Source organism: Bombina bombina, chromosome 1, assembly GCF_027579735.1.
Source record: "Bombina bombina isolate aBomBom1 chromosome 1, aBomBom1.pri, whole genome shotgun sequence".
NCBI lineage: Eukaryota > Metazoa > Chordata > Amphibia > Anura > Bombinatoridae > Bombina > Bombina bombina.
Genome location: NC_069499.1, coordinates 1049421444 through 1049437380, shown reverse-complemented (window position 1 = coordinate 1049437380; position 15937 = coordinate 1049421444). Strand labels below are relative to the sequence as shown.

General features: G+C 38.3%; 1 protein-coding gene across 3 annotated transcripts; it reads left to right on the top strand.

The window, feature by feature from the left end:
• The first annotated feature begins 1161 nt into the window (after positions 1-1161).
• On the top strand, positions 1162-6527 carry LOC128636213 (zinc finger SWIM domain-containing protein 1-like). Of its 3 annotated transcripts, none has more exons than XM_053689309.1 (2): positions 1162-1284; positions 2459-6527. In XM_053689309.1, the coding sequence occupies exon 2, from the start codon at positions 2494-2496 to the stop codon at positions 3904-3906; it is 1413 nt and encodes a 470-aa protein (XP_053545284.1). In that variant the 5' UTR covers positions 1162-1284; positions 2459-2493; the 3' UTR covers positions 3907-6527. The 3 variants fall into 3 exon arrangements, with proteins under 3 accessions (XP_053545284.1, XP_053545249.1, XP_053545311.1); XM_053689274.1 differs by having other exon boundaries at positions 1166-1307; XM_053689336.1 differs by having other exon boundaries at positions 1172-1216.
• Positions 6528-15937: the final 9410 nt, after the last annotated feature.

The window sequence follows — 15937 nt, the reverse complement described above, 5'->3', positions numbered from 1 at the left end:
CCGCTGATCGGATCATGTTGGACAGACATTTCATAAATAGGCCCCAGAATCTATCTTTTTAAACAATAATAATTTTAGTGTAGACTGTCCCTTTAAGGAAATGGCTCCCAAAACGTTGCTTTTTACTTGTACCTGTTTGTAAATGTGTGAATAAACATCCCCTGAAATCTATGGTGCTGTGGATCTGCATATTTTGAAAGTTTGAGAGGCGAGCAGTCACCTCTGTACCACGGGCATCAAATCTTCAGCGAGGTTGTATATTTGCACTTGGAAACAGCAACTGCGGGAGCCTTGATAATAAGGGGTCGATTTATCAAAGGCTTTCACCAGCCTTCGACCACCTACAACTGCAGGTCACAAGAGAACCTGCAGACCGAATTTAACAAGCAGCTGAGTCATCAGAACGTTGTTTCCCTAACCTTTCGCCACCTCTGGTGGAGAATTTCAATGCTCCTGCCCCCACGTGATTGGCTGTGCGCGGGCAGGGGGTGGGATTGCACAAGTGCAAAATAGCGCTTGTGTGCAAGTGGAATTCAGCCCGCCAGAGTCGAGCTGTGGTGGACAGGAGCGCATATGTACACCACTGTCCGCCGCAGCTTGATAAATCGACCTCTAATACCTTCCTCCTTACATGGTCTCTGATGGGTGCAGGTTTAAAAAAAAAAAAAAAATTTTTTTTTTAGCGTTCAAGTTTAGGAAGTATCTCGAGGTTGTATAATTGGTTATGATTTTATTACGCACAAAAATATAAATATATATATATATATATGATCTTGTCACAATAATTAAGAGGCAAAGTAATTTGTTAAACATAACTCTTAGTTTCAACGTCCCTTTATTAAAATGAGTCGATGTCATTTCTATTGCATTTGCATCAGAATATTTATGTCCCGTAACCTAAATTCCTGTCAATGCAATATAAACAGATTCGCCAACGTGCAACTCACATGACGTTTACATACATAATAACCCAACCAAAAAATATAACATAATACCATGTTGTACGCGCGTGTAACGGAATTTAATAAGAAAAAACTCAGTGACCAACAAACTCCGCTTCTGCTCTCTAAGGGCACAGAGACCAAGATGTCGATGAACCCATACTAGTTGCACTTCCGCTACAGTTCCTGATGGCTAGCGGATGTTTACTGGCGGCCATATTTGTATTCCTCCTAATAAGGTCTACAACTTACTTATGACGGATGCTAAGTAAAAGGTAAAAATGAAGAGGTGCAAGACTGGAGCTTAATTATTTGCACCTAGATTGTTTGATGGCACCAATGTGTAAGTACGCTGTAAATGCTTGAGTAAGTATTTAAAAAGGATTACAATAGTTTTGCAAATTCACTTTAAAAGTTTAAATGTCAGTTTAGTTTATCAGATGTGTAGATCCGCGTAGAATATGTATTAAATGTGTATTAAAAAGAACAACTTTTTGGTGCTGTCATAGGCTTATCGCTTCTGAGATTTATAGATATAAGATAATCAGACAATAAGGTGTCGCTTAATGTTATATGAAATTTATAGGTAACAAATGCTGAGCAGAAAATTGGCCATTTATGTCAAGTCTCAATGTGAAATAGTGACCACATATTCGGAGTCAAATCGCCTTATCACAATGCAGATAATTAATTTCACATTATGAAACAAGGTCAAACATTACTGTGTAAGTGTCCAAAATAACTCATTAACATAACTTTAATTTTGCTAGTCAGTTAGGCAATGTCACTGTGGTTTGGGAGGGTTATGTCTAATATATGAGGTGCAGTCACTTTATAAACTATAAATTGCCAATAGCCCACATTTTGGGTATTTAAAAAATAAAATAAAAAAAAAAAAGACAAATATATGCTGGTGAAGTCAACAGTATTTGTAGGTACTTACCTTTTCACACAAATTACTTAAAGGGGCAGTCAAGTAAAAAAAACAAACATGCATGATTCAGATAGGGCGGTGATTTTAAACAACTTTCCAATTTTACTATTATCACCAATTTTGATTTGTTCTCTTGGTATTCTTAGTTGAAAGCTAAACCAAGGAAGGCTCATATGGTCATTTCTAAGCCCTTGAAGGCTGCCTCTTAATGCATGCTTTTTTATTTGCTTTTCACAACAGGGGAGAGCTAGTTCATGTGAGCCATATAGATAACATTGTGATCACGCTTTTGGCTTGTGGCAGACACTGCACTAATTGACTAAAATGAAAGTGAATAGATAAAAAATAAAATGTTGTGATCAGGGGGCTGTCAGCAGATGCTTGGATACAACTTTATCACAGAGGTAAAAGTATATTAATATAACAGTGTTGGTTATGCAAAACTGGGGAATGGGTAATAAAGGGATTATCTATCTTTTTAAACAACAAAAAATATGATGTTGACTGTCCCTTTTAAACAAAGGAAAAACAAGCATGATATTGTAAATTAGTGCTGATTATGGAATATTTTAAAATTTGACAGATCTCTTACCGTGAACTGTAACCACATCAGAGAAAATGGCATCTGCCTTAATCCAGGAGTTGCTGGAAATGTTCCCAGAGTCACAGCTGACGTATGTCTCAAACAAAGACAATGAACTAGAAAGCTTAAACTTCCAGACAACTCTCATGTCAAAAGTGTTTTTGCACTACCCAGAGATACTGCTGGTTTTCCGGACATACAATAATAAAGGGAAACATTTATATACCTTCTTAGCAGATGGCCCCCGTCTGATAACCACTAATGACATGACAAGGATTGTGCATGTTGCAATTCCTGAAAGTGGGTCATTTTCATGTCTAGATAAGATGTTCAACATTTTTAAAGATTTTAATCCTAAATGGACAATGATCAAAATCTTTCTTGTGGACCCTCGCATCAAAGGTATGGGTGTTCTTTCCAAAGCTTTCCCGTCTGCAGAGATTATTCCCTCTGCATTCCATATATGCAGAAACTTGCTGGAGTATTTTCACAACCCCGCAGAGACAAAGGCTTTGTTAGTAAATGCTTTAAGAACAGCTATGCGCTCAGCCACAATGCAGAACCTCCAGACCTTGCACATGATCATCATTAAGTATGTAAGTAAGGCTTTTTTGAGACATATGGATATAGATTTGCTACTAGACGATCGAATCTGGGCCGTCCAACGTTGGAGGAATGAATATGAATCCGTTTTGTACTACCAGAACATGGAAGCCACTTACAGCAAAATTAGCGAACTATTTGTTAAAACCCTTAGTTTTGAGATCAACATTTGTTCTGTGGCTAAATACATCCAGGAAAGCATTGCTGGCTGTGGGGTGCCTGATTTCCGTACCTGCAATCGTCATGAATTGGCCTTGCTTAATTGCTTACCAGAGGGAGCAGCATCTCAAGGTGTTGATGGTGAATCTGAGACAGTACCAGAGTCTGCAATAATTATCCGTGAATCACTGGATCACATCTGTACCCCTGCAGCTTCCAAACTCTGTTCTAAAGAGTTGGCTATTGCAGTTGAGTCAATGAAACTAATTAGTGCAGAGAATGCTATTGTGAATATTCAGTTGATTGAGAATCCCCAGCATGTGTGGGATAACCAGAGAAGATGCACGTGTTACTTTAACCAATTTCTGCAGCTGCCCTGCCGTCACATAATGGCTGTACTTGTCGCCAACAAGGAGGATTTTAAAGCTGAAATGATTTCGAGTTTCTGGTGGCGTAAGGGTTCTTATTCAGATATAAGTAGTCTGCTTTCGGCAGATGTCTTAGAAATATTAAATGGGGTAAACAAACAACAAAACAACGGAAAACAATTTAGTGTTGAAAATATGATGGATAAGATCATGAGGTCCTTGGCACAGTGCAATGATGTGGAGTTTGAAAGGCGATATAATGCACTAAGGGAGATGGCTGATTCTTGGATTGGGCCTTATGAGCAGGTTAAACTGTAGAGCAGGTCCACCTCCTGCAACTTGCTCTGTCATTTAAATGAGCATTTGTTTTTGTATGTTGCTTTTTTTTTAAATATTTTTTTAAAATTGTTATCTGTGGCTATCTGAAAGTAGTGACTTTAAGAGCCACACCACGCAGAAGTTTAACCCCTTCATGCCTGGGGTAAGTGTTTAACATTGAAACAAAGCTCCAAAGTAACTGGTTGAAAAATTAAATCACACTATCGTTAATGCGATCACGTGATTTCAAGGCCGGGATCGATCATGGGGGGGCTGCCTACGATACTAGGCACGCCCACAGTCTGATTTCCTATTAAACATAAGGAGGTTGTTGCAGGACGTCAAAAAAGGTAGGATGTTCCATGCCGTCCTAACAATGTAAAAGCCCAGCTATGTTAGGATGGCATGGAACATCCTAACAGTTAAAGGGAAGGGAAACTTGCATGCAATAATTTGTTAGGCTCCAACTCTGTATTTAACACCTGAAACAGAGTTAAACACACAGTTGCAGTCCCACTCAGATATCCAAGTACTGCTGTCAATTGGCTCACTGATTTTAAATATATGTTTAATTTCTTTTTGTGGTTAAACACAGAGTTGATGCGTTGATAGTGTAAAAATTCCATCTTCTAATGAATAAGAGCATGCAATTTTTGCCCTAGAATGTCCTTTTAACTCAAAATCATGGGATATATTTTATTTTTTATAGGAAGCATTTGGGGTATAAAGTCTCTAGACACAAATAAAATAAAAATATTATATATCTATCTTTTCTCTTCTCCTCTCCTCTCCTCTTCTCTCCTCTCTCTCTCTTTTCAGAGTTATTACATATACTAAGTACACATTCCAGTGCTAACACTGGTCAGGATACCCTTTAAAGGGACGTTAAACTCAAATTTGTTTTCTTTCATGATTCAGGTAGAGAATACAATTTTAAACAACTTTCCAATTTAAATTTCTATTATCTAATTTGCTTAATTCTTTAGATATCCTTTGTTGCCGAAATAGCAATGTACATGGGTGAGCCAATCACACGAGGCATCTATGTGCAGCCACCAATCAGTAGCTACTGAGCCTATCTAGATATGCTTTTCAGAAAACAATATCAAAAGAATGAAGCAAATTAGATAATGTGAATAAGAAACTTGTTTAAAATTGCATGCTCTTTCTAAATCATGAAAGACAAAATGTGGGTTTCTGGTCTCTAAGCACTCTAGTCCCTTATTTGTGTGGGGTGTTTTAACGTGGTAATGTAAGTTAAAACATCATACTTTATTTCATGTAAAAATGTGTCAAATAGAAATAAAACTGTGATCAGCAATAGAAGTGTTCAAATTTTAATTATGCCAGATTCTGCCTTTATGAATAAGTAGTATTGAGGCAATCACGCCCAATATTATCTGCCTGTTAAACTTCTAGGCATTTTTGTGTTTGTCACACTATTCTGCTTTTCATAAATGAGCTGTGATAGTTCTAATTCATTCTCCCTGATTGCCTAAACTTGTTGACGTGCAGCAACAAAACTATACAAAATTTGAAAATGTGCTTTTAAAGAGAATTCTTCACTATCCCTATTCCCACTAGTACTGTTTAGATGACAGGCTATACAGATAGAACGGCAAAATCAGAACTCATAATAATTCTTGTGGTTAAGGTGATAGCTATATGTTCAACATGCTGATATTTCCATATATTAATATGCTGATCAAATTATGCTGCCTTTCATAACTGTGCAGTTGTAATTGGTTGTATGATTTAACTTATATATACGTATACTGACCCAACCACATGCTACACAGTGGGGTAGGTTCAGTAGCAACAGTCTCCAGCCTTTCAAGTTTTCCAGTATATCCAGTTAAAGGGCCACAGTAGTCAAAAAATGACATGCTCTAATCCATTAGGTTATGTAATCACACCAAAACTAACTGTGTTTTAACACAGTAGCAGTACTGCTCAGGACACTCAGAGCACTGCTGGTCCTGAGTGGAAAATGCCACTGAACCAATCAGTAGTGCTAGTCATGCGACTTAGATGTGTAACTAGCACTGCTGGTGCTATGCGGTTCTTCTAATGTGTGTTTTAACACCTTTGTTGGGGTTAAACACACAGTAGTGTAGATGATCTTAAAATGACGTGCTCTAACAAATAAGAGCCTGTAATTTTTTTTACTGTAATGGCCCTTGAATATATTACTCTTTGGAACCTATTCACTATAAATGGAGAGGCATGCAAGCATTAGTGTATGTACTGCATAGAATAAAATAGGAGCTGGAGAGGCAAGACAGGGCTTGATAGTAAATATTCACCTGTGATTGCTTAGATTAAAGGGACATTAAACACTTGACTGCTAAAAATCATTCAAAGTAACTTCTACCATGTAATAATAAAAAACTGAGTACAGCTCTTTATGCTATAGCTTCAGCTTATACAAAACATTTCAAGAAAATTGTTTCTATTAGTATATATATATATCCAGGGCTTGATGCAGCTATGTATGCCGCCATATTTTAACAGCACAGGAGTCCCATGACACGCACTTCCTATCTCCCTAGAGTCCCTATAATTTGTGCATATAAAGAACACAGCAGCAGCAGCACTAAATGTTATGCAGACAGAGCTTGTGCTGCAGTTTATGTTACAAATCTGTTACTGGAATAAAACCTTTTATTATGCTTTTCTATGTAAAAAAAAGTTTACTTTTCAAACGTTACCACTCTGACATTCCTAAGGTGTGTGAATACTCGGCACTCAGCAGGGTTATAGATGTAAATCATTCTCTGACAAGCTCCGGTCTGGAGGGGCCGAGGGGGGAGAGAGTGCAGAGAGACTGAGACTCCAGTCCATGGGAGAAAATAGACTGAATAACTCATGCTGCAAATACTTTTTCTTGGTAATTTGTTCTATACAATATTTAGCTTTATTTTCATACATCTACATTACATGTATTACTGTATATTTGTAATGTAGATGTATGAAAATAAAATATTGTATAGAACAAATCTCCAGGAAAAAGTATTTACAGCATGAGTTATTTAGTCTATTTTCTCCCACGGACTGGAGTCTCAGTCTCTCTGCTCTCGGACCCTTCCTCTCCAGACCGGAGCTTGTCGGAGAATGATTTTTATAACCCTGCCAAGTGCCGAGTATTCACACACCTTAGGAATGTCAGAGTGGTAACGTTTGAAAAGTAAACTTTTTTTTTTACATAGAAAAACATAATGATAAAATGTTTTATTCCAGTAACAAATTTGTAACAAACTGCAGCACAAGCTCTGTCTGCATAACATTTAGTGCTGCTGATGTGTTTTTTATATGCACAAATTATAGGGACTCTAGGGAGATAGGAAGTGCATGTCATGTGACTCTGCATTGAGTCACATGACTGCTGTGACCCAGTGTAACGTGCGCACCTTACATGGGAGAATTAAGCACCTTATTAGCATTCATCTTCAAATCGATTTTTTTTTTTTTTTTTTTTAACACTTTAAGGTGAACAAATAAACTAAACAGTAGTGATTAATTACTTGATTTTAATTCATAAGAAAACATTATTTTTAATGAATTTTATCAGGTGTTAAGTGTCCCTTTTAAGCCAAGAGCTCATTTCCAATCTAGCCCCTGATTGGTCAGACAATAGGACCTAGCAGATATGCTCACCAAATGGTGACGTTGTGTGTCCCTGAAATGCTCTAGTAACATAGTAGATGAAGTTGGAAAAAAGACAGAAGTCCAACGAGTTCAACCTATGGATTTGTAAACCTTTAAAATTGTCACAAGTGTTTTTAAGATATTTATTTTCTATACAGATATTTTACCATGATGTACATTTTCTTCTTAAATTCACTAAATCTAGATGCATTGTACGGCACTTCATTCTCTCTATGGTTGTAATTCTTTTCTGTTCAATCACAATATTATTGTAATCACTTGTTTCTTGTATTTAGGCATTGATAACATTTAATAAAACTGATATAAACAGTGAAGTTTCCAGTTGACTCTTTAATTTTAGGCCAATTTAGTTTGTTCTTGTTGTGAGATTAATACATATATACAGATTTTCACACAGTTTACTATTTAGGGGGGCAGTTACTAGCCCAGCCAATGTAATTTCCTTCTAGTCTGGCACTAGTGTACATTTCCAACCATAATATATAAACAGCTTGTGACCTAAAAACAATTTCCTTGATTCTTCTAACTGAAAAGAACAGCTATCACAACCTCCTCTTTTAATAAAAAAACAAAAAACTTTAACTCCGCCTATTTCTAAAGATTATAATGCATCGTTATTAATTATTTACTGAACATAATTGAAAATAAATTGCTAGATTACAAGTAGAGCTCGAAAATATTAACACTATTGTACGTTAACATTGCTCAAGTAAAATCAATGGCATCTTTATGCCATATCCCTTTTAAAATCCATTTTAAAACATTTTTGATAATGAACTTTTTGTTTTAGAAGTAATAAGTATTAATATATCTTAAATACTTTGTCATTTACATGTGTTTTGTTATGCAAACGTGAAGCGATAATGGCTTACTTCAGGTCTCCATAACAACATTTTTCTGCTGTTCTTCAATTCACCACTGTAAAATTAGCACTTATAGTGCTCCCTGCGCTCTCCATAAAAAAACATAGGGCATGCTAAAAAACAGCTTATTCTCAGGTTATAATTTTTTACCATCCACTTGTATTACCAAATTGTGTGCTGCTGTTAGCACGACACCCTGCAATATCGATTGTGCACCACTTGTAATCTAAATGTGGTATGTGCAGAAGTATGGACACTAGTGATGCACCGAAATGGAAATTCTGGACCGAATCCGAAAATACGGGATGTACTTGGCCGAAAACCGAAACTGATACCAAAAATGTATTTTTTTCAAATTATTTTTTTTTAGTTTTTTTTTTTGCATAATTAGAGCCAATAAAAAAAAGCCCACACTTTTATTGAAAGTAACACACTAAAATTGGACAAAAATATCTTAAAACAATAATATGCTACACAATAATTTTACCAAGAAAAAAAAAACAGGCAAAAAATAATGCCATTTTAGACCAAAATGTTTCTGCGACCAAAATTTTGGTGCATCCCTACTTAAAACAATTATAAATATAAATATACTATATTATTCTTTTTTTACCAATTATCCAAATAAAGTATAATCCTAGAAAACTCATTATATGCAGAACAGCAAGTGAAGTAATAAACTTAAACAGCACCTCTAGGCTAGCATCAAATTTGAAATATGCTACACAATAATTTTACCGAAACTAAGAGGTAAAAAAAACGAAAACCGAAATAGCCAAAAATGCAATTTTCGGCCGAAACTTTCTGCGGCCGAAATTTCGGTGCATCCCTAACGGACACCTTTCCATTTAATACTTAGTAACACTGCCTTTGGCAGAAATTAACACTTCCAAACACTTTTTTTTTTTTTTTTTTTTAATATTTATTTTATTGAGGTTTTAGAAACAATCACAAAGCAGATGAAATTTGCTGTGAGCCATAAAATACAAAGGTAAGTACAATTCTCACAACATAAAAATGACATATGCTCTTAACTACATACAAATGATAAACCCGGCGCAAATCTGGATTTGCCGCACGGCTATTGGCTAAGAGGTGGAAACGTCACCTCTCAGCCAAATAGTGTTCTGCCGTGGGCTGCCTTAGCAGCTCAGCGCAGCAAACACTGCTAACAAATAAAGGGGCTTTCAGAATGAAGTATTTTATACTTCATGAATGAAAGTCCCCTTTGTTACGATGGTAAATCCCAGCATTTCGCAAACGCTAGGATTTACTATCACTTTAAGGGGGGGTTCTGTTGTAACACAATGGTCACTCTTGCACCTTGATAAATATATTGCAGAACATATTAAATAGTAGCTTTGGATCAGATGATAATTTAAAAGAAATGCTCATCCTGACTGAAATAGGAAGTGGGTTACTAATTAAAAAAATGTGTAGCTTACTCAGTGATGCTAGGTACTTTGACAAAACATGCTTCTCAGAGCTAGGATAGGGCCTCACAACATAACATAGACAAACAAAATAATGCCCGGCGGGTTGACATATATATGCTATATTATGAGACGGATCCGGGATATACAATTTAAGTCAAATAGTAAGCAGGTGTAGCCCACTAAACTATATAAACCGTGCCCATGAACGTATTTATTTAAATCAAACTGGGACGTAGGCTGGCCAGTAGCCAAGTGCTTAGACATGGTCATTATTTAAATATTAGGCTTAAAGGGACATGAAACCCAAAATTTTTCTTTTATGATTCTGATAGAGAATACAATTTTAAACAACTTTTAAATTTACTTCTATTATTTAATTTATGAAAGATCAGGAGCAGCAAAGAACCTAGGTTATAGTAGCTGATTGGTGGATGCATATATATATATATATATATATTCCGATTGTCATTGGCTCACGCATTTGTTCAGTCAGCAACCAGAAGTGCATTTCTGCTCATTCAACAAAGCATACCAAGAGAATGGAGAAACATTGTTAATAGGGCTAAATTAGAAAGTTGCTTAAAATTCCCTGCTCTATTTGAATCCTGAAAAAAAATATTTGGGTTTCATATCCTTTTAAGCATAAGTGTTAGGGGGCAGTCAATTTAGTGAAAACATTAGTAATAAGGCACCAAAAGACTCAAGACTAAAACCAAAGGACTTATGACATATAAAAACCGCTATACAGGAAAACTCTAGAGAATCCCCAGAGACACAATATCTAACCATGCCTTTGTTATCTCGGCCGCAGACAGCAGAGCAGCAGCTGTAAATAACTGTGGGGAGGAATTTACGATCTTTATATAACTTGCAGAGTATAGGGTCAAATGTTATCTCTGAACATCTATCACACCCGGTTTTATGACAAATGATTCCTAGCATAATGAGCAAATGTAAAATACAAATTACGATGTTAAAAAAAAAACTAGCAGACTTATGTCACGTACTAGTGACAAAACGCATCGGGCGTGGTCAGTGGGAGTCTGTCTGGGCACTTAGAAGTTAGCGGTGAACAATATCGCTCTACTGCTACACTGTTTTGATCCTCGTTTGGGTTGATACTCTGTAAACATTAGTGTTGCTTTCCCAGCATTTACTGATTCTTAGTTTATTATATACACGTAGAAAGGCTGCATTTGTACAGCCAGGATAAACTACATAATTGAATTTGTGTCTTAACTAGGAAAGTGGTATTAATATACAATAACCCTATATGGGACAGAGATACAGATGTGTATGCTTGAATGTTGATAACAGTATTAGAGACTGAGAAATTGTCTGACTATGTTAACTCACAGCAGTACGCAGGCAGGAGGATGCCTTTCTCCAACATTGGTGTGTCCGGTCCACGGCGTCATCCTTACTTGTGGGATATTCTCTTCCCCAACAGGAAATGGCAAAGAGTCCCAGCAAAGCTGGTCACATGATCCCTCCTAGGCTCCGCCCACCCTAGTCATTCTCTTTGCCGTTGCACAGGCAACATCTCCACGGAGATGGTTAAGAGTTTTTTGGTGTTTAAATGTAGTTTTATTCTTCTATCAAGTGTTTGTTATTTTAAAATAGTGCTGGTATGTACTATTTCCTCTGAAACAGAAAAGGATGAAGATTTCTGTTTGTAAGAGGAAGATGATTTTAGCAGACAGTAACTAAAATCGATTGCTGTTTCCACATAGGACTGTTGAGATGAAGTAACTTCAGTTGGGGGAAACAGTTAGCAGACCTTTCTGCTTAAGGTATGACTAGCCATATTTCTAACAAGACTGTGTAATGCTGGAAGGCTGTCATTTCCCCTCATGGGGACCGGTAAGCCATTTTCTTAGTCAAAAACAAACAGAATAAAGGGCTTATTATGGGCTAAAAAACTGGTAGACATTTTTATGGGCTAAATCGATTGCTTTATTTGTGCATATTATTCAAATTTAGGCTAACAAATCTTGGGGAACGTTTATAAAACGGCAGGCACTGTATTGGACACCTTTTTCAGTCAGGGGGCCTTTCTAGTCATAGACTGAGCCTCATTTTCGCGCCGTTAATGCGCAGTTGTTTTTGGAGAGCAGGGCATGCAGATGCATGTGTGAGGATCTAAGAATCACTAAAAAAGCTTCTAGAAGGCATCATTTGGTATCGTATTCCCCTCAGGGCTTGGTTGGGTCTTAGCAAAGACTGTATCTGGGACTGTATAGGGGTTAAATTGAAAAACGGCTCCGGTTATTTTAAGGGTTAAAGCTCTGAAATTTGGTGTGCAATACTTTTAAGGCTTTAAGACACTGTGGTGAAAATTTGGTAATTTTTGAACAATTCCTTCATACTTTTTCACATATTTAGTAATAAAGTGTTTTCTGTTTGAAATTTAAAGTGACAGTAACGGTTTTATTTTAAAACGTTTTTTTGTGCTTTGTTGACAAGTTTAAGCCTGTTTAACATGTCTGTACCTTCAGATAAGCTATGTTCTATATGTATGAAAGCCAATGTGTCTCCCCATTTAAATTTATGTGATAATTGTGCCATAGCGTCCAAACAAAGTAAGGACAGTACTGCCACAAATAATGATATTGCCCAAGATGATTCCTCAAATGAGGGGAGTAAACATGATACTACATCATCTCCTACTGTGTCTACACCAGTTTTGCCCATGCAGGAGGCCCCTAGTACATCTAGTGCGCCAATACTTATTACCATGCAACAATTAACGGCTGTAATGGATAACTCCATAGCAAATCTTTTATCCAAAATGCCTACTTATCAGAGAAAGCGCGATTGCTCTGTTTTAAACACTGAAGAGCAAGAGGACGCTGATGATAACTGTTCTGACATACCCTCACACCAATCTGAAGGGGCCATGAGGGAGGTTTTGTCTGAGGGAGAAATTTCAGATTCAGGAAAAATTTCTCATCAAGCTGAACCTGATGTTGTGACATTTAAATTTAAATTAGAACATCTCCGCACACTGCTTAAGGAGGTATTATCTACTCTGGATGATTGTGACAATTTGGTAATTCCAGAGAAATTATGCAAGATGGACAGGTTCCTAGAGTTTCCGGTGCCCCCCGACGCTTTTCCTATACCCAAGCGGGTGGCGGACATAGTAAATAAAGAGTGGGAAAAGCCCGGCATACCTTTTGTTCCTCCCCCTATATTTAAGAAATTATTTCCTATGGTCGACCCCAGAAAGGACTTATGGCAGACAGTCCTCAAGGTCGAGGGGGCAGTTTCTACTCTAAACAAACGCACTACTATTCCTATCGAAGATAGTTGTGCTTTCAAAGATCCTATGGATAAAAAATTGGAGGGTTTGCTTAAAAAGATTTTTGTACAGCAAGGCTACCTTCTACAACCAATTTCATGCATTGTTCCTGTCACTACGGCAGCGTGGTTCTGGTTCGAGGGACTAGAAAAGTCGCTCAGTAGAGAAACTCCATATGAGGAGGTTATGGACAGAGTTCACGCACTTAAATTGGCTAACTCTTTTATTTTAGATGCCGCTTTGCAATTAGCAAAATTAGCGGCGAAAAATTCAGGGTTTGCTATTGTGGCGCGCAGAGCGCTTTGGCTAAAGTCTTGGTCAGCGGATGTGTCATCCAAGACAAAATTGCTTAACATTCCTTTCAAAGGTAAAACTTTATTTGGACCTGATTTGAAAGAGATTATTTCAGACATCACTGGGGGAAAGGGCCACGCCCTTCCACAGGATAGGTCTTTTAAGGCTAAGAATAAGCCTAATTTTCGTCCTTTTCGCAGAAATGGACCAGCCTCTAATTCTGCATCCTCTAAGCAAGAGGGTAATGCCTCACAACCCAAACCAGCCTGGAAACCAATGCAAGGCTGGAACAAGGGTAAGCAGGCCAAGAAGCCTGCCACTGCTAACAAAACAGCATGAAGGAGTAGCCCCCGATCCGGGACCGGATCTGGTGGGGGGCAGACTCTCTCTCTTTGCTCAGGCTTGGGCAAGAGATGTTCAGGATCCTTGGGCGCTAGAAATAGTTTCTCAAGGTTATCTCCTGGAATTCAAGGAACTACCCCCAAGGGGAAGGTTCCACAAGTCTCACTTATTCTCAAACCAAATAAAGAGACAGGCATTCTTACATTGTGTAGAAGACCTGTAAAAGATGGGAGTGATACACCCAGTTCCAATAAAGGAACAAGGAATGGGATTTTATGCCAATCTGTTCGTAGTTCCCAAAAAAGAGGGAATGTTCAGACCAATTCTGGATTTGAAGATCCTAAACAAATTTCTCAGGGTACCATCGTTCAAAATGGAAACTATTCGAACGATTCTACCCACTATCCAGGAAGGTCAATTTATGACTACCGTGGATCTAAAGGATGCGTACCTACATATCCCTATCCACAAGGAACATCATCAGTTCCTAAGGTTCGCTTTTCTGGACAAACATTACCAGTTTGTGGCTCTTCCATTCGGATTAGCCACTGCTCAAAGGATTTTCACAAAGGTGCTAGGGTCCCTTCTAGCGGTTCTAAGACCAAGGGGCATTGCAGTAGTACCTTACTTGGACGACATTCTAATACAAGCGTCGTCCCTGTCAAAGGCAAAGGCTCATACGGACATCGTTCTAGCCTTTCTCACATCTCACGGATGGAAGGTGAACAAAGAAAAGAGTTCTCTGTCCCCGTCAACAAGAGTTCCCTTCTTGGGAACAATAATAGATTCCTTAGAAATGAGGATTATACAGACTTGTCTCCAATGATTCAAGTAGATCAAAAGACCAGAGATTCACTCCGTTGGTGGCTGACCCTGGACCATCTGTCCCAGGGAATGAGCTTCCGCAGGCCAGAGTGGGTCATTGTCACGACCGACGCCAGTCTAGGAATCCCTGAAAGCTCAGGGTCTATGGTCTCGGGAAGAGTCTCTTCTCCCGATAAACATTCTGGAACTGAGAGCGATATTCAATGCTCTCAGAGCTTGGCCTCAACTAGCAAAGGCCAAATTCATAAGGTTCCAATCAGACAACATGACGACTGTTGCTTATATCAATCATCAAGGGGGAACAAAGAGTTCCCTAGCGATGAAAGAAGTGACCAAAATAATTCAATGGGCAGAGGATCACTCCTGCCACTTGTCTGCGATCCACATCCCAGGAGTGGAAAATTGGGAAGCGGATTTTCTGAGTCGTCAGACATTTCATCCGGGGGAGTGGGAACTCCATCCGGAAATCTGCCCAAATAACTCAATTATGGGGCATTCCAGACATGGATCTGATGGCGTCTCGTCAGAACTTCAAGGTTCCTTGCTGCGGGTCCAGATCCAGGGATCCCAAGGCGACTCTAGTAGATGCACTAGTAGCACCTTGGACTTTCAACCTAGCTTACGTATTCCCACCGTTTCCTCTCATTCCCAGGCTGGTAGCCAGGATCAATCAGGAGAGGGCCTCGGTGATCTTGATAGCTCCTGCGTGGCCACGCAGGACTTGGTATGCAGACCTGGTGAATATGTCATCGGCTCCACCATGGAAGCTACCTTTGAGACAGGACCTTCTTGTTCAAGGTCCATTCGAACACCCAAATCTGGTCTCCCTCCAACTGACGGCTTGGAGATTGAACGCTTGATTCTATCAAAGCGTGGGTTTTCAGATTCGGTGATAGATACTCTGGTTCAGGCCAGAAAACCTGTAACTAGAAAAATTTACCATAAAATATGGAAAAAATATATCTGTTGGTGTGAATCCAAAGGATTCCCATGGAATAAGATAAAAATTCCTAAGATTCTCTCCTTTCTTCAAGAAGGTTTGGAGAAAGGATTATCTGCAAGTTCTCTAAAGGGACAGATCTCTGCTTTATCTGTCTTACTACACAAAAGACTGGCAGCTGTGCCAGATGTTCAAGCATTTGTTCAGGCTCTGGTTAGGATCAAGCCTGTTTACAGACCTTTGACTCCTCCCTGGAGTCTAAATCTAGTTCTTTCAGTTCTTCAAGGGGTTCCGTTTGAACCCTTACATTCCGTAGATATTAAGTTACTATCTTGGAAAGTTTTGTTTTTGGTTGCAA